Below are 23,364 nucleotides of genomic sequence, written 5' to 3' on the forward strand. Positions count from 1 at the left end.
AGCAGTGGGTTTGAAAGATTGCTGGTGCTGAGTTATGGAATTAGAATTCCATCCAATTCTATTTATATGGTTGTTGCTAACACGGCAATTTGTTACTTCAAAAACGTTAATAGAGGTCTTTATAATCCATTAGGACACATTTTTTATCAGCGACATTTTATAGCAGCCTGTGGGGCAAATTCTGTCGCTGTCCGTAGTGCTGAAATGTTGCCGAAGCTCGGAGGAACATGGATAGACCAGGGGGATAACAGGTCGCAGCTTCACTGATGCCAGAACAAACATACAGAGGCCTAACAAATTGTGCCAGGAAAAGTAGTTCTCCCTTGGGTGGAGAGGGAAATGCAAGGGGGCGATATAATAGCTGAGATGGAATCAGGGATGTAGATGTGGACAATCAACGTTTTCCAGCCAGCTTTTAATTATGCATACTACACTGATAGGCCATATGCTCGTAAATAATTGGATAAATTACCATATGTCTCTTCTTTGGGGGGGGGTCAGTGCTAAATTTAGTTGTAATGCTTTGTACATTTTATGCACACATAAATACCCTATCATAATCAGCCAACATTTTCAATAATGATAAATAAATAAAACGTTGGGGGTCGTTGGTTACCCAACCAAAAACAAAAAATATCATATTATCCATATATATATATTTACATTCAATGGGTTATGATGCTGAAGTCACCCACAGGATTGAGTGTATTGAATGTCACATGATGGAAGCTTCGCGGTGGGTTTGGTGCTTGATTGAACAGCTGTGTCGCATTCAACTCACTCGAATCCAGAATGACTTGACGTTAAGGAAGAGAAGTCCATGGATGCCAATCTCGGGGCCGTTGTTTTATCCGAAGGAGAGACGTTATTTGTGGGCTGCATTTCGCAAAAGCTAACTTTGTTTTTGTTTAATCAGTGAAGCTTCATAGGCTATCCATATCCCCAAAGGCTGCCGCTGCCCAACTGCTGGCGCCAGGCTGAGGTGGAGCGCGCACGAGTATTGTCTTGTTGCGGGGCAATCAGCGCGCCGCACATCCACTGCACACTGCTTCTCCGCGAGTCAACAGTAGACAAGTGTAGAGCAACGCGAGAGGAACAGTATTGTAAGAAAACGAGCGCTTTCCTCGACGAGACTTCTTTGTGAAGGTAAACAATGTTTATTTAAATTATTTCCTTGACTTTGAAGTGTCTCCGCAGGCTATCCGAAATGTGTTCAAACAGTGCTCTTTAGTTTGTTCGTCTCCACGTGATAGACTATTGTTTTCTTCACTCACTGCTTTGTAAAAAATAAAATAACTTACTTTTAGAAGCTTAAGCTTATTCCTGGGATGTAGGCTCTAGAAGAAAAAAAAACATTTAACTGTAAATGTCGAATAATGCTACAATAAACACTGTATTATCCTTTGTATAAATATTAAAATCGATTTAGTCAGCTATTGAGTTTAATCGGATGGAGATACCTGTATTATGTGAAGGGAAAACCCTTCATTTTCACACTTCCGACTTTTTACCATGTCGATGTGAATACGAACAGGTAGTTTTTACGACTGTGTGGGCACGATATTTTCAGCATGAACTGATATGTGTAAGCATTGGTTTAGATTTTTAAAAGATATGTCTGGAATTGACGTTGTTGGCGGGCTACTATAGATGTAATTGCAAGCCCTTGCTTTTAAAACCGAAGCGATATTGAACGCATCCCACTTTTGTCATTTAACTTAGGTTTAGTGCATTACTGAAGAGCGAGACCAGGCAGTCGTGGGTGGAAAGTGGAGTCAGTATCGATTTTGTTTGGTGGTTTGAGTTATCTGTGATGCGTTTGATAGCATATTTCACTATCACTATGATCAAACTCCCAAACCTGAAACGATCGAAAACTTTCTCAATTTACCTTACTGATTTGTAATAGGATACATGCACGTTTTTCCAGTTCAGGACCAAGGACAGCGATTCGAGGTATTCACGGGCCAATACAGTACAGAGACCACTTCATCTTATGATAAACGTAGCCCTTGGACATTGTAATGGTTTAGATACTCCTCTGTGTGTCCGTTTACGATTCAGTCTTTGCGCCTTTAGATTCAATTATTAAGTCGTCCATTATAAATGTGTAAAGTCTATTTTGTATCATGATCAAATGTAAAATGCAATATCCCTCTGCACTAGAAAAAGTTGTAGACAAACTTGGCTGAAAGCCAGTCATTGTGTGCCGGGCCAATACTGGTAATAGCTGGGTTATGAGAGGGACTGAATGGCCAATTTCCCACACAGCTCAACAGACTATAACAAAGCTCAGAAGTAATAGTTGGCGGAAACTTTGAACCAAAGCATTTCTATAGGCCTACAGTATATGTGACGCATGCAGTCATCAAACCCGGCCTACCTTCCTCCTGCCAACCTGCTAAAGTAGCTGTTGAGTTCTCTGCTCCCCTTGTCTGACAGTCTTCCGAAGTGCAGCGCCTCATAGCTAATACATATTTAATAATAAAATCCTGTATTTACATTTTTGGGGGGGCTGGTAATGACTAAGAAATGTTTCATCTTAACTGTGGAGGCACTTAAATGAGTGTGCTGGATGGCTCGCACTTTAGAATAGAATTTACATTAAGAATAATATGTCAGTCCCTGTAAGCACATGCAACTGAATTGAGTGCTCATGCTAAATGAAATGTGCAAATGTTCTACTAATGCATGCGTATACACGATGACTAATTAGTCTATCTGTCATAAGGGGCGAACATGGAATCCATACGCATGTTACTCACATTGTAAATATGATATGATTAGGCCCAATCTAAGAATTTGTCAGCAAAAGGGCGATATTACATTTTTCCTCTTCTGAAGAGCCCCCATGGAATAGATTCACCTAAACAAATGAGTTGCAGGCAGCCTCAGCCCTCGGAGTACTTTGTAAACACACGACTAGTGGCCTCAGTCGTGTAGGGTTAACTAGGTTAGACAGGGTTCACATTAACCCAACCCTTTCCAGAGCATATAGGGGTGAGTTGGACAGCACATGGTAATGGTATGTGTGCTTTAGTGGCATGGGCACACGATCATGGAATTGTCCCAATCAGTATTGTCCGCTGAAAGTCTGATAGGTTAGATTGGGCTGCGTGTCGCTCATGTAGACAATCAACAAAAACAAGGATCAGAATGAGAAATTGGGTGATTTTGTCTTGTGCTTTAATTGCAGTTGATTATTATTTACAATCCTGATCAATCCTGTAACACTTGTGACATAGGCGTTCCTTGTATGCCGGGCGTTCCCTTCGCATCCCCAGGTCATTCCATGATAGTTGTCATAATCAAAGACTAACTAACTGTATCGTTTTGAATACAACTGAATACAATAAAACCGACTTTTAAAATTGCTGTTGAAAAGTCAAAATGAAGTAAGAGAGAAATGAGTTGTTATCTGCCAAGCCTATACGTGCCTGTAGTCTGTAGCCTTGGAGACTGGCAGTCATGAACACGGACCAATGTTCTGGCTGCTACCACAGGCTAGTTCACAGCCGATGTACACTGACACTGCGTCAGCATCTGCTTGACAGGGAGCTAATACCTCTCTCTCTCTTTTTCTGGTGGAGGTCCCATATCACAGAGCCTGCCTCTTCTTGTACAGTCTGTCCTCCTGTCTGTCCTCTTTACACTATTACACTGTCTCAGCCAGCCTGCCTATGCCCCTGTCTGTCTGTTTGTCTGTCTGTCTGGCACTCCCCTATGGCACTGTCATAACAACACGCCGACTCGTGACTCTTACATGTAAGTGCTGTTTCTTCCGGCTGGCTCATTAGCCTATTCAGTCTTCCTTAATGTGGGAACCTTAGTATTGTGCCGCACTCAAAAGAGACATGGCCAAGTTAAGTACTTAAAGAGAGAGTAGTACTTGGTCTCATGACAAAGCCCGAGAATGTGCCATTTCTCCGGGTGACTGGCTGTGTTGTGCCATTTGCCCCTCAAACGCGTGCACTGCCATGACGTATGCCTCTATGTTATGATGAACTGTGGGAGAGTTCCTCGTAGCATACAGCTGAGGTACGAAGAGACTCATGTATGCATCTTCATTTAAGTGAAAAATACATTTGATCAGATCCAATATAGCTTTCTGTCATAATCAACAGTGGAGTGTCATCTGAAATATTTTATTTGAGAAAATAATCACCAGAGTTCCTCTTATTTTATTTTTGGATCAGTTGATTGACAGGCTTGCTGACGGTCTGGCCTTGTTTGAAGAGGCGTTAACACTTTATTTGGATAGTCCATCTGTAGATGCTCTACAGACTATCAGTAACATTTCGACTATCTATCTACTATCTCTAACCCTAACCTTAAGCCTTATCTTTACCCTAAATTTAACCCTTACCCAAACCTTAACCCTAACCCTTATTCTAAACTTAAACCTAACCCTTACTGTCACCTTAGCCAGCAGTTGCTTATCAACAGATAGTTTGTTGATAGTATGACCATCTGTAGCGCGTTTACAGATGGAAAATCGGGACTATATGAATAAATTGTGACTGAAGAGGCGAGCACAGCCAAGAAACACTGGCTGAGATCTGTCAGGGAGATGCCTTTGGAGCAGCATAAAAGGCTTGGAGCGAGGCAAGCACTGCTCAAGCCTACTAACATGTTCTGACATGAACTGTCCCCAGGCACTCAGTCAGAGGCAGTCCGTTGTTGCCTCTGAAACCTAAAGACTCTAGGCTGGTAAGATGCCCTCTGCAGAGTCTCCAGAGGTTTAACTGTTGGCTTGAGTTTGTGTTCAAAATTAAGCCCTAATTTATTTGGTGGAAATTGAAATAGTTAGATGGAGGGCCATTGGAATGTTGTTTTGGGAGCGCAGAGGTGAAATAACATGACCTGGGGAAGAGTACTGGGAGTCTTTGTAGGCCAGGAAGACTGTTTGACCTATGAGTATGGCTGAGTTAGCACAGCCCTGTAGTGCCTATGCTACTGTATGCTAGTGCTATATACAGGGACTATGGAGGGTGATAATTGTGGCTCGCTAGCTGCTAGATTCCACCATGGCCCCATGTCGTGTCCCCCATGTCGAGCCACTGTCCCCAGGGCCCTATAGTCCTCTGATTCTGTCCACCCCACTGACCGCCCGCTCGCATCAGTGGAACACACAGGCCACGTTACTCTGGAGACGGTGCGTAGCGACATCTGGCCGTCATGGAAACTGGGTCAGTGGCTTTCCCGAAAGGAGTGTACAGACGAATCCTTGACAGAGAAATAATGTTTAAAAAAAAAAAAATATTTTAGTTAACATGCATTTCTGTTCTGCTACTGACAAATGTTTGAGTAACTCCAGCTGTTATTGTGTTGGATTATAACCAGGGCCTAGTGTGACAATCACGTTCGGTGGTAGGGACCAAGTCGGTTGGGTAATAGAAGGCCAACTGGCTGTTTATACTGTTGAATTTGCATGAGCTACTATGTTCAGAATGCTTGGTATTAAAATGAGTAGGTATAGCCTATTAGCAACGTCTACAAACATAGTGTCGATGACGTCTAAATTGAGAGAATTCTCTACAAATTCCAAATGACACTAGATCATGACAAGGACGGTGTCACGCCCTGACCATAGAGAGCCTGTTATTCTCTATGTTGGTTAGGTCGGGGTGTGACTAGGGTGGGTCATCTAGGTAACTATATATCTATGTTGGCCTGGTATGATTCCCAATCAGAGGCAGCTGTTTATCGTTGTCTCTGATTGGGGATAATATTTAGGCAGCCATTTCCCCTTTGTGCTTTGTGGGATCTTGTCTAAGTATAGTTGCCTATGAGTACTACTCTGAGCTTCACGTTTAGTTTTGTTCGCTTTATTGTTTTTGTTATTTGAGTTTTTCTCTTCCTAATAAAAAGGATGGAAACATACCACGCTGCATTTTGGTCCACTCCTTGTGACGATCGTGACAGACGGTTCCTCCAAGCAAGCAATGGATAACGCCTTCGCCTAAACATATCAAAAGACTAAACATATACATTCCATGTGTGATCCTGACCAGTGACCACCATGAACCCTTTTTCCATGAGGCTGTGAGAGTTCTGGGAACAGAGTTCTGTTTCATTGCAGGGTGGGTTTTTTCCCCCATCATTGACTTTCCGACGGTTGTGTTAAAAAAACGGTAGTTGGTTTTTGGGTTGAATGGAGGCTAATGAGGCTGGGTGCATGCTAATTGAATGGACAGAGAGAGTACTGACTGACCTAGTTTCCTTAGTGATGATGCAGTGGGTTCCATTCCACTGGAGACAGTTAGATACATGTGCACATCTGCCTAAAAGGCGCTGCATGGTCAATCTGACATCTGCTGTTGCCGTACACCATTTACTGCGATGCGGCCTCCGCAGGAGTCAGAGCAGATATACTTTTTGCGTTTCGCCGTCAACCAATCGTGTCAATGTGGAGCTATACGGAGCCGTCTGCATTGTTACAAAGTTTGAGAGGTGCACGGCGATGCAGTACGGAGCTTGATTTGGCCTCTGTATTCCTAATAGTGTCACACCCTCCGTACGAAGCGTCCGACCACATTTTCGGATCAAGCATAAATTGGCTTTTAAGTCGCTGTTAAAATTAACTCCGCCCTCGGGTGGTGAGTGGTGGGAAACACACCACAGAACAGACCTGGGTTATGTTCATAAAGCACCAACCGGAGAAAAACGGAACTGGGACTTGTTTAATAAGAAACAATCCTTTTAGTTTTCTGTTGCTTGCCTTTATGAACAGAACCCAGAGTAGGTGCACGGTCAAAATGGCTTCAGGCGCTATCAAATAAGACTGTTAGGTTTCTATAGTAATAGAAAATGCTAGACACTAGACAGGAAGTACGGTTCACTAGATTGTCGCTGTTGGGTGTTCCTCCACGTATTGGATTCCAGTCACAGGAAGGATGTGTCCATCTTCTTCAAAGGTAGTTTGTTGTAATGCAAAGAGGGACTGGGGCTTTTTGCATCTCCCTGCTCAGGCCCTGGAAGCTTTGAACATCTAATGAGACACATTGGTCAATAGACCGTTTTTCTCGGATCAGTCTCCGTTCATAATCCCATACGGGCTGGAACAGTGTGTGGACTGAATTAGTATTCATTGTCGATTGAATGGGGCCTGTTGATCTCTTTGTGTGTGTGTGTGAATGGACATGATGGAGAATTTCAATGGTTATTGGCTGTGGGTATCCTTTGATCTAATCCGAAAAGTGTGTGTGTGTGTGTGTACAGTATGTGTGTGCGTGTGTGTGCAGATGCAAGCATGTGTGTGTTATGTGCATTTGTCGATAAGTTTCTTGGAAACCAATGACTCACACATTGAACTGGCAAGTTGGACATCATCACAGCTCCCTGTACTCCGCACTGTACCATGGCATTAAGCCTTTGCCAAGACTGTGCTTAAAGTAGCGAGGATTGGACACAATGACACTCTCCAACTATTCTATATTTGAAATTATTAACTGGGTGGTTCGAGCCCTGAATGCTGATTGGCTGAAAGCTGTGGTATATCAGACCGTATACCATGGGTATGACAAAACATGGTATTTTTACTGCTCTAATTAGGTTGCGTCGTGCCTAAGAACAGCCCTTATAAGTGGATCCATACAAATCTAGGAAACGTATTTAAAAAAACAGATGATTCCAAAAAACCACTAGCTACTGATGTTAAGCATTTCATCTTGCTATCCTTTGGGTAGGAGAAACAGACTGCCTTAGGCAGAGAGCAGAGCAAATGGCTTCTCAAAAGGTTGCTACCACTAGGATAATGACATCTGAGGGAATTGGAAATAAGTTGTCAAAGGGGAGATTAATATTTCATGTTTTAGTTTTTTTTTCTCATTTTCATGTTGAGGTAGAGGATATTGTTCTGCCCTAACGGCAACAATTTCACCATGACACTTAGACGTCAACTAGATAGAAGTGGGAATGCAGTTTCATAGTCTAACTGCCTGGTATTTTCACTGCAGAAAAGTCTGTCTGGATGTTTCTCCTAGTCTTTTACTTGTATATGACCCCAAGCCCAAAGGTCAACAACACCCTTCACTGGTTGCTTTCTCCTGGTATAAGAGTTCATGAATATAACAACATAGAATATCTTTGCTAATAACTTCCTGTGGAAGTAGCTGTTTTGGACACGTTTCATAGAACAAGTTAACAGGCATTAATGTACACAGACAAATCTGTAAAAAAAAAAAAAAAAAAAAAGATTTCAAACATTTCTACTCTATTTCTTCTGAATTGCAGGTCCATATTGGTTCAAATCTTAAAGTCTTCCTCATCTTTCAGCATCAGATAGTGACTATGTAGCAAAGCCAGACATGGCAAAATTCTCCCTGCCTCCACTTGTCTCTGGTTCATTCCATATGTCTTGGGCCATTTTCTCCCAATACAAACACTTGTCGAGCCCCTCTGGTAACCAGTCTCCCCATCTGTGACAGCCAGCCCCGAAAAGCCTGCAAACACCACCGTCTAAATACAGGTTGAAATAGAGAATCACACACTTTCCCCCTATTCCCCAGCCACTTTAATATGGACAGACTATTTCTGACTGATTGCACAAGGACTAATGACGTCTGTTCGGTCATTATGTTTTGTATAATTTAGTATTCTGTCATTTGGTGCTCTGTCAGTATTATGATTTAGTGTTCTGTCATTTTGTATTATCATTCAGTGTTCTGTCATTCAGTGTCCCATCATTTAGGCATAGCTTTTTGTCATCTATCATTTCAAATTCTATTATTTAGAAAACTGTAATTGTGTCTACACCAGGAAGTAGGCTTTCTATACATTGAAGCTCAAACTGCCTTGGTAGATCTCTATTTTTAGAGGTTTGGTAATGATGCCTTGTGGGTGTAATGAGCGCAACTGGATGCTAGCATCGAATGTTAACCGCCCTATGATAAAACACAGTAGCCTGTCAATGAATGGCCTTGTGCGTCACACACAAGCTAGCGCTTCACATGCTAGCGAAGCCACTGGTGTTGAAAGGCTGGTATTAATGTCTAAGTGGACGTGTGGGTCGAAGCTTTACTGAATGGGGACTGATTGGCTACCTGATAATGGCCCTCATTTGCTTTCCCTTCATTGCTTACACATGCTGGACCTTTGTGCTAAAAAGTCCAATTTGATTGACTGGTGAGTCTATGGCTGTGTCCCAATCACTTTATCACCTCCTCATCTCCTTTCCTTCCTGATAGCTGACCAATGGAAATTTTCCACCTCTATGTGAGGTACATGGCCCAAATTTACTTTTGGTTTGAAGAGAAGGCCTATGGACCTTTTGCCTTCATCCACTTCTAATTAAATGTAATTGATTTTCTAATTGTCCAAATTATAAAGTGGTTCATTGGTAATGATAGAATAGGCCAGTGTCATTACACGCATAGCTGTACCATAGTGAGTCAACCGTAGCGGGAGAGATGACATGTTGCATCCACAGTCACAGGGGTCAGATGAGATATTTACGTTACCAAGTCATTACAGCTGTCGCACCAATGACTCTGACTCAGTCCTTTGAAACYATGAACATGCAAAAGCCCTTTAAATTAGATACCTTATTCTCATCTTATACATTCGTACCCATATGTTATTGATATTGTGATACAAGGGGCCGTGAGGCCATGTCATCGATATCGTGATACGAGGGGTCGTGGCGCAAATGTTATCAACATCGTGATACAAGGGGTCGTGAGGCCACACGAAGCCACCCAAGTCGATGCAAAGAGAGAAAAAACAAAGCCTGATTAGATTGGTATTTCTCTCACACACACTCCCACTCGAAAACAGCCAGTGACAGTAAACAGACAACTCATTATGTAAAATGACTGCCTTTTCAACACACATCCCCATGCATGCCAAGAAAACCAGGCTTCCGGCTAGCGTGGGCAACAGCTACTGCAACCAAGTGATCAGTGCTGCTTATGACTGATGGAGCATCAACATCAATAAGCTGTTGCATATGTCACACCTTCATAGTGTAAGACTGCTGGACTTTTGCTTGACCGGCTCATGCTGTGTTAATCCGATCGGTCTTGACCGGATCGTCTGTGTTAACGATCGGTCTTGACCGGATCTGTGCTGTGTAATCCATCGGTCTTGACCGGATCGTGCTGTGTTAATCCGATCGGTCTTGACCGATCGTGCTGTGTTAATCGATCGGTCCTTGACCGGATCGTGCTGTGTTAATCCGATCGTCTTGACCGGATCGTGCCGTGTTAATCGATCGGTCTTGACCGGATCGTCTGTGTATCCGATCGGTCTTGACCGGATCGTGCTGTGTTAATCCGATCGTCTTGACCGGATCGTGCTGTGTTAATCCATCGGTCTTGACCGGATCGTGCTGTGTTAATCAGATGGGCTGAATTAAGGAATATGAGGAGTAACGTAAGGCGTTGGAGTCATTCACAGGCCTCCCAGCACTATTAGTGGCGTGTGGTTTGGCCCTGAGGCAAGGCGAGGACAGCCAAACCGACAACTGCAGTTCAAAGTTCAGCTTTTTCAAAATCAGCCCAATGTTCATGAAGCACAATACACTGTGTGGTTATTTGAATAATAATTTTTATTTTGAGAGATCACGGCACTAAGCTATTTTCTAAAATACAGCAAAACAACTGACAAAGTAATACACTAATATAAAAGTACACTGAACTATGATACACCGATTAGATGTCAGGATGGAAAGGAGAGCAGGGAGGATTACTGGGACATTTTTAACACACTGAGACATGCCAGGCAGGCAGCGCTGCCTTCCAGGTAACGCTCCTGGCTTAAACTACCTACACGTTTGTCTGGCAATTGACAACTGGGATGCAGGCTTGACCATTGGGTCTTAGCCATTGCCTTACAATTGACCATTAGGACATAGACATGGCCTTATTATTGACTACTGTGACACCGACCACTTTCTATTAACTCTCCACTAACTCCGTCCTCTCTGTCTCCCTGCAGCTCCTCTTTCTGCCGGCGGCGCCCCCTGCAGTTGTGGATGTGGTATGACCCTGTGTGGCAGGAAGGTGTTGACAGTGCTGAGCAGCGTGTTCGCTGTGTGCGCCCTGGGCCTGCTGGGCATTGCTGTCAGTACTGACTACTGGCTCTATCTGGAGGAGGGCGTCATCCTGCCCCTCAACCAGAGTACCGAGTTACGCATGTCCCTGCACTCGGGCCTCTGGAGGGTCTGCTTCACAGCTGGTAAGTTTCTGGTTAGGGTTAGACGTTGCCCATTAAGTACAGATCTAGGATCAGTTCAGCTTAGAGATGCATATGTCCCTGCAGTCAGAGCTGTGGAGGGTCTGCTTCACAGCTGGTAAGTTTTTGGTTAGGGGTAGACGTTGCCCCTTAAGTACAGATCTAGGATCAGGGTTAAGGTTAAGTGCCTTGCTCAAGGACACATAGTTAGATTTTTACCTTGTCGGCTCGGGTATTAGAACCAGCGACCTTTAAGTTACTGGTCCAACGCTCTAACTGCTAAGCGACCTGCCGCCCTAGACGTTACCCATTACCCTTAGGCACGAATCTAGGATCAAGGTAGACGCTGCCCCTTAGGTGTACCTACCAAGAGATTTCTCGTCAGTTAGAGTCACAGCTGTGTACATTCCCCCTCAAGCAGACACCAAGATGGCCATTAAGGAACTTCACTGTACTATATGAAAACTGGAAACCATATATCCTGAGGATGCATTTATTGTAGCTGGGGATTTTAACAATGTAAATTAGAGAACAAGGCTACCTAAATTCTACCAGCATATTGATTGCGCTACGCGATTGCGCTAACTTCCGCGATGCATACAAAGCCCTCCCCCGCCCTCCCTTCGGCAATCCGACCACGACGCCATCTTGCTGCTACTGTCTTATAGGCAGAAACTCAAGCAGGATGTACCAGTGACGAGAACCATTCAACGCTGATCCGACCAATCGGAAGCCACGCTTCAAGATTGTTTTGATCACGCGGACTGGAATATGTTCTGGTCAGCCTCAGAGAACATCATCGACCTATACACTGACTCAGTAAGTGTGTTTATAAAGAAGTGCATTGGAGATGTGGTACTCATTGTGACTATTAAAACCTACACTAACCAGAAACCATGGATGGATGGCGGCATTCGCACAAAACTGAAAGCGCGATCCACCGCATTTAACCATGGAAAGAGGTCTGAGAATATGACTAAATATAAACAGTGTACTTATTCCCTCTGCAAGGCAATCAAACAAGCAAAATGCCAGTACAGGGACAAGGTGGAGTCACAATTCAACGGCTCAGACACGAGACGTATGTGGCAGGATCTACAGACAATCACGGACTACAAAAAGAAAACCAGCAACGTCACGGACACCGACGTCATGCTTCCAGACAAACTAAACACCTTCTTTGCCCGCTTTGAGGATAATAAAGTGCCACCGTCGCGGCCCGCTAACAAGGACTGCGCCCCCAAATCCCCCCCCACTCTCCGTGGCTGACGTGAGTAAAAAGTGTTAACGCTCGCAAGGCTGCTGGCCCAGACGGCATCCCTAGCCGCGTCCTCAGAGCATGTGCAGACCAGCTGGCTGGTGTGTTTACGGACATATTTAATCACTCCCTATCCCAGTCTGTTGTTCCCAAATGCTTCAAGATGGCTACCATTGTTCCTGTACCCAAGAAGGCAAAGATGACTGAACTAAATGACTACCGCCCTGTTCTGTCATCATGAAGTGCTTTGTGAGACTAGTCAAGGACCATATCACTTCCACCTTACCGGCCACCTTACCTAGACCCACTTCAGTTTTCATACCGCCCCAACAGGTCCACAGACGACACAATTGCCATCACACTGCACACTGCCCTATCCCATCTGGACAAGAGGAATACCTATGTGAGAATGCTGTTCATTGACTATAGCTCAGCATTCAACACCATAGTATCCTCCAAGCTCATCATCAAGCTGGAGGCCCTGGGTCTCAACCCTGCCCTGTGCAATTGGGTCCTGGACTTTCTGACGAGCCGCCCCCCAGGTGGTGAAGGTAGGAAACAACATCTCCACTTCGCTGACCCTCAACACTGGGGGACAACAAAGGTGTGTGCTCAGCCCCCTCCTGTACTCCCTATTCACCCACGACTGTGTGGCCATGTCACCCAAAACCCTGACAAACTTCTACAGATGCACAATCGAGAGCATCCTGTCAGGCTATGTCATAGCCTGGTACGGCAACTGCACTGCCCTCAACCGCAAGGCTCTCCAGAGGGTGGTGCAGTCTGCGCAACGCATCACCGGGGGCAAACTACCTGCCCTCCATGACACCTACAGCACCCGATGTCACAGGAAGGCCAAAAGGATCATCAAGGACATCAACCACCTGAGCCACTGCTTGTTCACCCCGCTATCATCCAGAAGGCGAAGTCAGTACAGGTGCATCAAAGCTGGGACAGAGAGACTGAAAAACAGCTTCTACCTCAAGGCCATCAGACTGTTAAACAGCAATCACTAACTCAGAGAGGCTGCTGCCTACATTGAGACCCAATCAATGGCCACTTTAATAAATGGATCACTAGTCACTTTATACTATGCCACTCTAAATAATGCCACTTTAATAATGTTTACATTACTCATATCACATGTATATACTGTATTTTATACCATCTATTGCACCTTGCCTATGCTGCTCGGCCATCGCTCATCCATATACTGACATGTACATATTCTCATTCACCCCTTTAGATTTGTGTGTATTAGATAGTTGTTAGGGGAATTGTTAGATATTACTGCCCTGTCGGAACTAGAAGCACAAGCATTTCACTACACTCGCATTAACATCTGCGAACCATGTGTATGTGACAAATAACATTTGATTTGATTTCATGATTTGATTAGATCATCATAACCCTTAACCATTCAGGGACACTGACCAGTGTTTACTTCAGTTTCTAATGACTGGTACCTTCTAGCTGGCCTCGGTGCCAGTTTCTGTTTTTGGTAAGTGATGACAGGAAGTTGGCGAGGAGGAGAAACAGGCTGGCACTCCAGTCCTGATTCACTAGACCGCCACAGGACCCACTCTTGAGAGTCAAATGTTCCCTCTCTTCTCTCTCCACTCCCTCCCGGCTGCATCCCAATAATCTGTCCTTGAGTTACCCTGTCTACCCATGTTGGGTTATTACCATTACTTGTCCTGTCAACTCACCCTGGCTGCTCTCTCGCTCTAGGACGCTGACAGAGAAAAAAAGTATGCTCTTCTATGTTCTCTTTTTCCTTTGTCACTACCCCATGTGTCCCATTGCTGAACTGTTCGTCAGCGCTGGCCATGCCGCTCGTCATTCCAGCATACAACACCTGTCTTATTGTGCAGGTCCATAAACTGGCCCACTTTCTGAAGACGCTGTAGTGACCCTACTAGCCAAGCTAACCCAACACCCCTTGTTCACGTTCTCCTTCTACTCTGACCGTGAAAAGCCTTTTTTAAAAGGGGAACTAACACGGGCTTTTCTCCACCCTGCATGGTTACCTTGTGCCCTATCACAGGGATGCTCCTCCACTTCTGACCCCACCCCCTCGCTGCACTGAGGCATGCTGGGAGCTTGAAGCAGGAAGTGTAAGCAGGAAGTTCTAACTTTCACCCCTTTTCTCTCTTAGCGACGCCATCTTTCAAAGTGTTTCCGAGCAGTAAACCAGGTATTCACTTCCTCTCGGATGTACTGTACTCTCTCCCCAGGTAGCCTCTGGATACTGAGGCTGACACAATCAACTGTAGCCAGTGCATGAGAATAAAACTAGTGACCTAACATTTACTGTATTTAAAATGCATGCACTTGCTAAGTAATATTTGTGAGGACAATAAACAGGATTTGTTTCTATATTGCCGTTATACCAGTGAAGGCTGGTGGAGGTATAAATGGGGAGGACGGGCTAATTTCCCCCTTCACCAGCATTACACTTTCCAGGAAGCAACACAAAGTGGCATGATGGTACAAAGCACACTCCTAGGTACTTCCATTTAACATGTCTTTTTTTTGCCCTCAGTGTCCATCCTGACCTCCATAAATCCTCAAGCAACACACTGTCAACATGACATGTTTCTGTGGTGATTAAATAGCGGATTTTTTGCTTTGGTCCAAAAGACCAACTTCCATTGAAGTTTTAGCTGCGATTTAATGGCCTTGTGCTAAACTGCCCCAACTAGCTATCTGGTTGACCCAGAAAATCTAGGCTTGTGTTGGGTTAGTTAGGCCCTGTGTGTCTGTCACGATCTGACTTAGTACTGTTACGATACATCATTACACCATAGAGAGTGAATGGGCTGTGTTAGGCCCAGTATTGCTGCTGCGGGGAGCGTCCATTGAGTGGTTGTATTAAATGCAGCTGTTGGTCCCAGTCTCTGTTTGATGTGTGCTTGTACTGACTCTGGCCAATCCACTGTATAAAAGCTCGCTTCTCTCATGCCCATGAGACTATGAAGAGGATGTTATAGTAGTTTGCAAACAGGTCACTGATTGAACATGCTTTTTAGTCCAAGAGTATGCCTAATAAGAGTCCAGTACACCACCTCATAGCGAGTAAGAAAAATGAAGGGGATTTGTTATTGAGTTAGAACAAACTGAAATCGGCCACCTACCGACTTTGGACCATAGACATTAGAAACAGTAGATAGTGCTGACGTCATCCGCGTATTCCTGTGGAGAATCTGAAGCGCGTCATATTGCTGCATGGCACCTCCTCGTAGCCTGCCGGACCGTGATTGGTCTGCGTCAGTACCTGGTCCTGTATGACAACAAATGTAGTAGTCAGAATGGATCAGTATTTGCTTAAATATCTTCATTTGTAGCGAACTTTAAAAGAATTCACAGTGGGGATCGAAGTTGATCCATAATAAACTCATTTTAGAGCCCAAAACATCCCCCCAAAATGTTTTGGGCCCTTCTGGTGATTGGAATTTACATAGGCTTTCTAGGGCCAACCAGGGCTTTTGGCACCGCTAGGTTGCTACGAAGTAGACGACCAGCAGAGCTTGTGACTTCACGCTCCAGACCAGAAACTGGGGGCCTGCTTTGGACATGTAGGGCTACTGTACAAAAGTACAAACACGTCCTTTCATTCCGCCAAACCATCTAACCATGGTTCACCTGTTCCCCAAGTCCTCCTCCTGGCCTAACCAGTCACTTGAGTGCTCACACTCATTTCCAGGTACAATGCGGGGAAATGGTGCTCTGATTTTGATTATGTTTTTCTGGGCAGAGCTGAATAGTATTTATGAACATATAGTATGTCTGAAAGTTGCAGTCTAATTTGATTCCATTTATTATGGAATCATTTTCACAGCAGTCCATCATTGCTATAGCAATAGTTGTGCAACACCATTAAATCAATGTGCTGCAATCTCTACATCATTTTGACTTGTCTAGTGTTACTGTTAATGGTGTTTGTCATTGTTGACACAATGATATGGGCTTCGTTCCAAATGGCCCCCTTTTCCCTACATAGTGCATTACTGTGGTCTATATATAGGGTGCCATTTGGGACGGGGCCATGCCGGCTTAATAAGACAGCGAGGGAACCCATGGCTCTTCATCACTAGCCTTCTAGTAATGAAATTATACCAGACTGACAGCAAAGACTCTCTTATTGAAGAGGGTTAATTACTGTTAAGACTCTGCAGAGCGAGAGAGAGAGAGAGAGATTCAAACCCACACATGCACACACACATTCGGTAGGCCGTCACTGTAAATAGGAATTTGTTCTTAACTGACTTGCCTAATTAAATAAAGGTTCAATCAAATAAATAAATACATGCACACACACACACACACCATCACCAGTGTGTAGGGTGAAATTAAAATAAGCACCCTTTCCCCACAGGACAGGGTGATAAAATGTCATGGCTGGGTGTTGGAACAAACAAACATTGAAGAGCTTGTTGTATATTTGTACAATTTAGTGTGTTACAAGGTAAAAGTAACAGCCTTTTTTTGGTCGCTTGTATCTTCCTCTTTCCTGATCTAACAACCCTGGTGTCGATGTCTGTTTAAACCCTTTAAAACAACACATGTCTATTCCCTATGCAACAGTTCTCTCCGATGTCTATTTCCTATTCCCAACTCTATGCAACAGTTCTCTGCTATGTCTATTCCCAACTCTATGCAACAGTTCTCTCCGATGTCTATTCCCTATTCAACTCTATGCAACAGTTCTCTCCGATGTCTATTCCCTATTACTAGACTTAATGAAGCAGTTTCTCTGGCTATGTCTATTCCAACTTCAACGTCCTATTCCCCAACTCTATGCAACAGTTCTCTGCTATGTCTATTCCCTATTCCCAACTCTAATGCAACAGTTCTCTCCGATGTCTATCCTATTACCCAACTCTAATGCAAGCAGTTCTCTGCTATGTCTATTCCTCTCAACTCTATGCAACAGTTCTGCTGCTATGTCTATTCCCTATTTCAACTGCTATGCAACAGTTTCTCTGCTATGTCGTTTCATTCCTATTCACAACTCTATGCAACAGTTCTCTCCGATGTCTATTCGCCTATTCCCACTCTATGCAACAGTTCTCTGCATCGTCTATTCCCTATTCAACTCTATGCAACAGTTCTCTGCTATGTCTATTCTATTCAACTCTATGCAACAGTTCTCTCTGATGTCTATTCCCTATTTCACTCCTATACAACAGTTCTCTGCTATGTCTATTCCTATTCCCACACTCTATGCAACAGTTCTCTCTGATGTCTATTCCCTATTCCCAATCTATGCAACAGTTTCTCTCCGATGTCTATTCCCTATTCCAACTCTATGCAACAGTTTCTCCTCATGTCTATTCCTATTCAACTGCTATGACCAGTTCTCCTCTGATGTCTATCCCTATTCCAACTCTTATGCAACAGTTCTCTCAATGTCTATTCCCTATTCCAACTCTATGCACAGTTCTTCCTATGTCTATTCCTATTCAACTCTATGCAGCTAGTCTATCCTCGATCTCTGATGTTCTATGTCCCTATTCCCAACTCTATGCAACAGTTTCTCTCCGATGTCTATTCCCTATTCAACTCTATGCAGCAGTTCTCTCCGATGCTGCTGTTCCCTATTCATAACAGTTCTCTCCGATGTCTATTCCTATTCACAACTCTATGCAACAGTTCTCTGCTATGTCTATTCCTATTCCAACTCTATGCAGCAGTTCTCTCTGATGTCTATTCCTATTCTCAACTCTATGCACAGTTCTCTTGATGTCTATTCCCTATTCCAACTCTACGGCAACAGTTCTCTCCGATGTCTATTACCTATTCCCAACTCTATGCAGCAGTTCTCCGATGTCTGTTCCTATTCAACTCTATGCAACAGTTCTCTCCGATGTCTATTTCCTATTCCCAACTCTACGCAACAGTTCTCTCCGATGTCTATTCCTCTTCCCAACTCTATGCAACGTTCTCTCCGATGTCTATTCGCGCTATTCAACAGTTCTGGTGGCTATGTCTATTCCCTATTCACAACTCTATGCAACAGTTCTCTCCGATGTCTATTCCCTATTCCAACTCTATGCAACAGTTCTCTGCTATGTCTATTCCCTATTCCCAACTCTATGCAACAGTTCTCTGCTATGTCTATTCCCTATTCCCAACTCTATGCAACATTCTCTCCGATGTCTATTTCCTATCCCAACTCTACGCAACAGTTCTCTCCGATGTCTATTCCCTATTCCCAACTCCTATGCAACAGTTCTCTCCGATGTCTATTCCCTATTCAACAGTTCTCTGCTATGTCTATTCCCTATTCAACAGTTCTCTGCTATGTCTATTCCCTATTCACAACTCTATGCAACAGTTCTCTCCGATGTCTATTCCTATTCCCAACTCTATGCAACAGTTCTCTGCTATGTCTATTCCCTATTCACAACTCTATGCAACAGTTCTCTCCGATGTCTATTCCCTATTCCCAACTCTATGCAACAGTTTCTGCTATGTCTATTTCCTATTCCAACTCTATACAACAGTTCTCTGCTATGTCTATTCCCTATCCAACTCTATGCAGCAGTTCTCTCTGATGTCTATTCCTATTCTCAACTCTATGCAACAGTTTCTCTGATGTCTATTCCTATTCCCAACTCTACGCAACAGTTCTCTCCGATGTCTATTACTATTCCAACTCTATGCAGCAGTTCTCTCCGATGTCTGTTCCCTATTCAACTCTATGCAACAGTTCTCTCGATGTCTATTTCCTATTCCCAACTCTACGCACAGTTCTCTCGATGTCTATTCCTATTCCAACTCTATGCAACAGTTCTCTCTCGATGTCTATTCCCTATTCAACAGTTCTCTGCTATGTCTATTCCCTATTCACAACTCTATGCAACAGTTCTCTCCGATGTCTATTCCTATTCCCAACTTCTATGCAACAGTTCTCTGCTATGTCTATTCCTATTCCCAACTCTATGCAACAGTTCTCTGCTATGTCTATTCCTATTCCAACTCTATGCAACAGTTCTCTGCCGATGTCTATTCCTATTCCCAACTCTACGCAACAGTTCTCTTCCGATGTCTATTCCTATTCCAACTCTATGCAACAGTTCTCTCCGATGTCTATTCCCTATTCAACAGTTCTCTGCTATGTCTATTCCCTATTCAACAGTTCTCTGCTATGTCTATTCCCTATTCACAACTCTATGCAACAGTTCTCTCCGATGTCTATTCCCTATTCCCAACTCTATGCAACAGTTCTCTGCTATGTCTATTCCTATTCAACTCTATGCAACAGTTCTCTCGATGTCTATTCCCTATTCCCAACTCTATGCAACAGTTCTCTGCTATGTCTTATTTCCTATCCCAACTCTTATACCACGTTCTCTGCCTATGTCTATTCCCTATCCAACTCTATGCAACAGTTCTCTGCTATGTCTATTCCCAACTCTATGCAACAGTTCTCTCCTATTTCATCTACAGTCATGCCATTTCATTCCTGCACATTTCCATCGATTAACTCTACTTACCCCCTTTTCTAGCGATGAGCCCCCTAGTGTGTGGGCTTTGTATTCACACGTTAAAGGTGTAGTAAAGGGTTGATAAATGCCGTCTTCTCCTTTGCTTGTGTTGTAGGAGATGAGAAGGGCCGTTGTTTCACCATTCAGTATGTGATGCCCACCAACGTGCAGCTGACCTCTGAGTCTACAGTTAGTGTGCTGAGTAAGTGAAGAAGACTTGTCATACGCTCATCTCAGTCTCATTTTCCTCTGTTCTGGGGACATATCAAGTGTCTTAGAGTGGGAGTGCTGATTTAGGATCAGTTTTACCTTTTTTAGATCACAATGTATAAGATAACATGGACAGACGGGTCTGATCCTAGATCAGCACTCCTACTCTGAGATGCTTTAGGAATACGGGCTCTGGTCCCTAGCACAAACACACCCGTTCTGTTGTGGGAGGGCGTAAATGTAGAACCAAGAGTTAACCATCCCATAACCAGAATTGTTCCAGATCAGATCACATGGTCAGGAAAAGCTCTTGGTCTAACGCCGAGGCCACTGGACAGACTGCTGTCACTTTAGGCCTCAAGATATTTCTGTTGTTATAAAGTCTAAAAAATAACTCTGACATGAGTTGAGTAATAGATGAAGGGTATGCCTGAGGAGAGGAAGCACATGCTTCATCGTCAGTCACCCAGGGTCCATTCTGATCACGTCAAACAAAAGGGTTTCAATGGAATGTCCTTCCTTTGCCTACATTACTCACAATTATCAAAATGAATAATAGTCAATTCTGTGGACAATGATGCGATACACATGCTGTGTGTCTCATACATATGTCATTCCCCCACAGAGACCGAAGGTACTCATGTTATGCATGATGTATGCTTTGAAGCATGGCGTATGCCAGGGGTAGGTAACTAGATTCAGCCACAGGACCATTTTTGTCTGAGCGGAAGGTTGATTTATAATCATTTGTGAAAGTGCAAATTGACCACAACTAAGCCCAAAAAACAGATTGTGTTTGAAAATAACAATAACTTCATACCTTCGTTACATTGAGACAGGATCACATATGTCTGTTTGCTTTTTTTTGTGGAAATACTTGGGACAGATTTAGTCATTTAAACTCTTTTTTTTATTTTTTATGATTTTCCAAAAAACTACAAAGTTTTTTGGGGGGGCAAAATAAATTAAACGAGGGCTGATTTTGGTCTGCCGTATGCTGTGTAAGAGAAAATATAAATCCATATGGCACAGGCTTGCGATGGACTGAATGGACATAAGGTACAGTAGAGCTACAGTGGTCCCAACTGACACACATCCACAGAATCCACACATCTCCCCCCATATAGATGTTTGTGCTATTCCTGACTTGCCCCTGAGGCATGGCTCATTCCACTCTAACAAGATATGAAAAATGCAAGGGCGCAATTTCTTTTGCGAGAGATGCCCCTCAGGCCAAATGCAGATGGATACACACAGGATGGGTAATGCTCTGACAGGCACTAGGACCATGGAGACACGGTCAGAGGAGAGAGGCTCTGGGCCAGCTATCTAAAATGCAGTTTGAGTACATCTAAAATGCAGTTTGAGTACATCTAAAATACAGTTTGAGTACATCTAAAATACAGTTTGAGTACAATTAAAATCAGTTTTTGGAGTCATCTAAAATAACATTTTGAGTAATTAAAATCGTTTGAGTAATCTAAAATACCAGTTTTGAGTACATTAATACAGTTTGAGTAATTAAAATGCAGTTTGAGTAATTAAATGCGTTTGAGTTACATATAAATAGGTTTCGAGTCATTAAAATACAGTTTGAGTACATCTAAAATACAGTTTGAGTACATCTAAAATGCAGTTTGAGTACATCTAAAATACAGAGTGAGAGAGATTCCCATCAGGCCTAAAGTGAAGAAGATGGGCAAATGAATATTTACAAAACTCAGAAAGCAGTAACGCTCTCACAATTTAAATAACTTGAAAAACCCACAGACCAGACCAATATACTACCGCACTCAATTTTATGATGTGTTAGGCAATCGAATGTTAGACAATCGAATGTTTTCCCAATATTTAAACATTTGATTGATCCAACGGGAGCTCCTGCATTATCCAGTAATTAAACCCATTTAATCGCTGGAAAGAATATACAACACTCAGGCTGTAGCATAGACCTACCTCTTTTCCTACGGCCCGCTCCTGCTTCATAGCATAGTTATGTTGGTATGGTTAAAGAAGAATCCAGGGAGAAACCATTCTCACAGTAGGGGTGCCAGCAACATCTTCTTAAGTTGAGATGCCTGTGGAGACATCCCAGGCAGTGGAACCACCCCTTGATGTGTGCAAATGGAATGAGACCAGGAACAGGGGTAGCTAGCTATATTGCTCCTTGTTTGTCAGAGACCCCAAGAGAGAAAAGCAATCAACTGTGGGCGGTTGAAAAAAAGTTACAAAACCAATTTAACCAGGAAACAAATCTAGTGTTTGCTATATGATTTCAATCAAACCATGCTGTTCTTTATCTCAGTGGTTAGAGGACACATTTAATTGACTCAATTTAAACTCTTCATAGAACACAACAAGACTCGTCACAATAGATTGATTTGGGATGAATTGACACGATTGACTGAATAAATGAACGAATGAACAAACAAATAAACGTATCACCCTTTCTTTATCCCCTCCCCCTGTTCCAGAGATGATCCGTTCAGCCACCCCCTTCCCCCTGGTTAGTCTCTTCTTCTTGTTCATCGGTTTTGTCCTGAGTAACATCGGACACATCCGGCCCCACCGCACCATCCTGGCCTTCATCTCCGGAATCTTCTTCATCCTCTCAGGTACATGACCTCATATCACTACTGTGAATGCATTTTTGTTGAAACAAGAGATCCTTCGCATTATTTATTGAGTCTAAGTGCCCGTTTCCTGGACGCAGATTGAACCTAGTCCTGGAATAATAAACTATTTCAGTGGAGAATCGCCATGGTCAATGTGTGTTAGTCCAGGAAACTGGGTTCAATCTGTGTCCAGGAAACGGGCTCAATATGGTTTTAAATCCCCAGGACATATTCTTTGTTGTTTAATCTATTAGTGAATCGTATGCACAATTATTATTGGCATTACCATAGAATGCAGCTCTTGTTCCATAGTAACAGGAAATGTGGGTCCTGTATCAGTGATCACACCGTGACAGCTATACTATTTATTTATATATCTAATGGAATGTTGCATATCTGTACAAGTATGCAAATGTATCACCATAGAATTACAACATCCTGCTTATGCATCAGAAATACAGTAGAATCTGTATTCTTCCTGTCGCTCTGTCTCTCTCTTAAACACACTCTCTCGCGCTCCCTCTCGCTTTCTCTCTCTCTCTCCCCCCATCTATCGCTCTCTCTCTCTCCCTCCCCCCATCTCTCTCTCTCCCCCATCTCTCTCGCTCTCGTT

The 23,364-nt window shown here is 43.4% G+C and overlaps 1 protein-coding gene across 1 annotated transcript; it reads left to right on the forward strand.

The window, feature by feature from the left end:
• Window positions 1-1,034: 1,034 nt before the first annotated feature.
• Window positions 1,035-22,759, forward strand: LOC111982331 (voltage-dependent calcium channel gamma-5 subunit-like). Its single transcript, XM_024013894.2, has 4 exons — window positions 1,035-1,146; window positions 10,939-11,178; window positions 20,042-20,128; window positions 22,611-22,759. Exons 2-4 carry the CDS (start codon window positions 10,983-10,985, stop codon window positions 22,757-22,759), a joined length of 432 nt encoding a protein of 143 aa, XP_023869662.1. The 5' UTR covers window positions 1,035-1,146; window positions 10,939-10,982.
• Window positions 22,760-23,364: the final 605 nt, after the last annotated feature.

The sequence above is a fragment of the Salvelinus sp. IW2-2015 genome, linkage group LG21 (genome assembly GCF_002910315.2).
Source record: "Salvelinus sp. IW2-2015 linkage group LG21, ASM291031v2, whole genome shotgun sequence".
NCBI classification, from domain to species: domain Eukaryota; kingdom Metazoa; phylum Chordata; class Actinopteri; order Salmoniformes; family Salmonidae; genus Salvelinus; species Salvelinus sp. IW2-2015.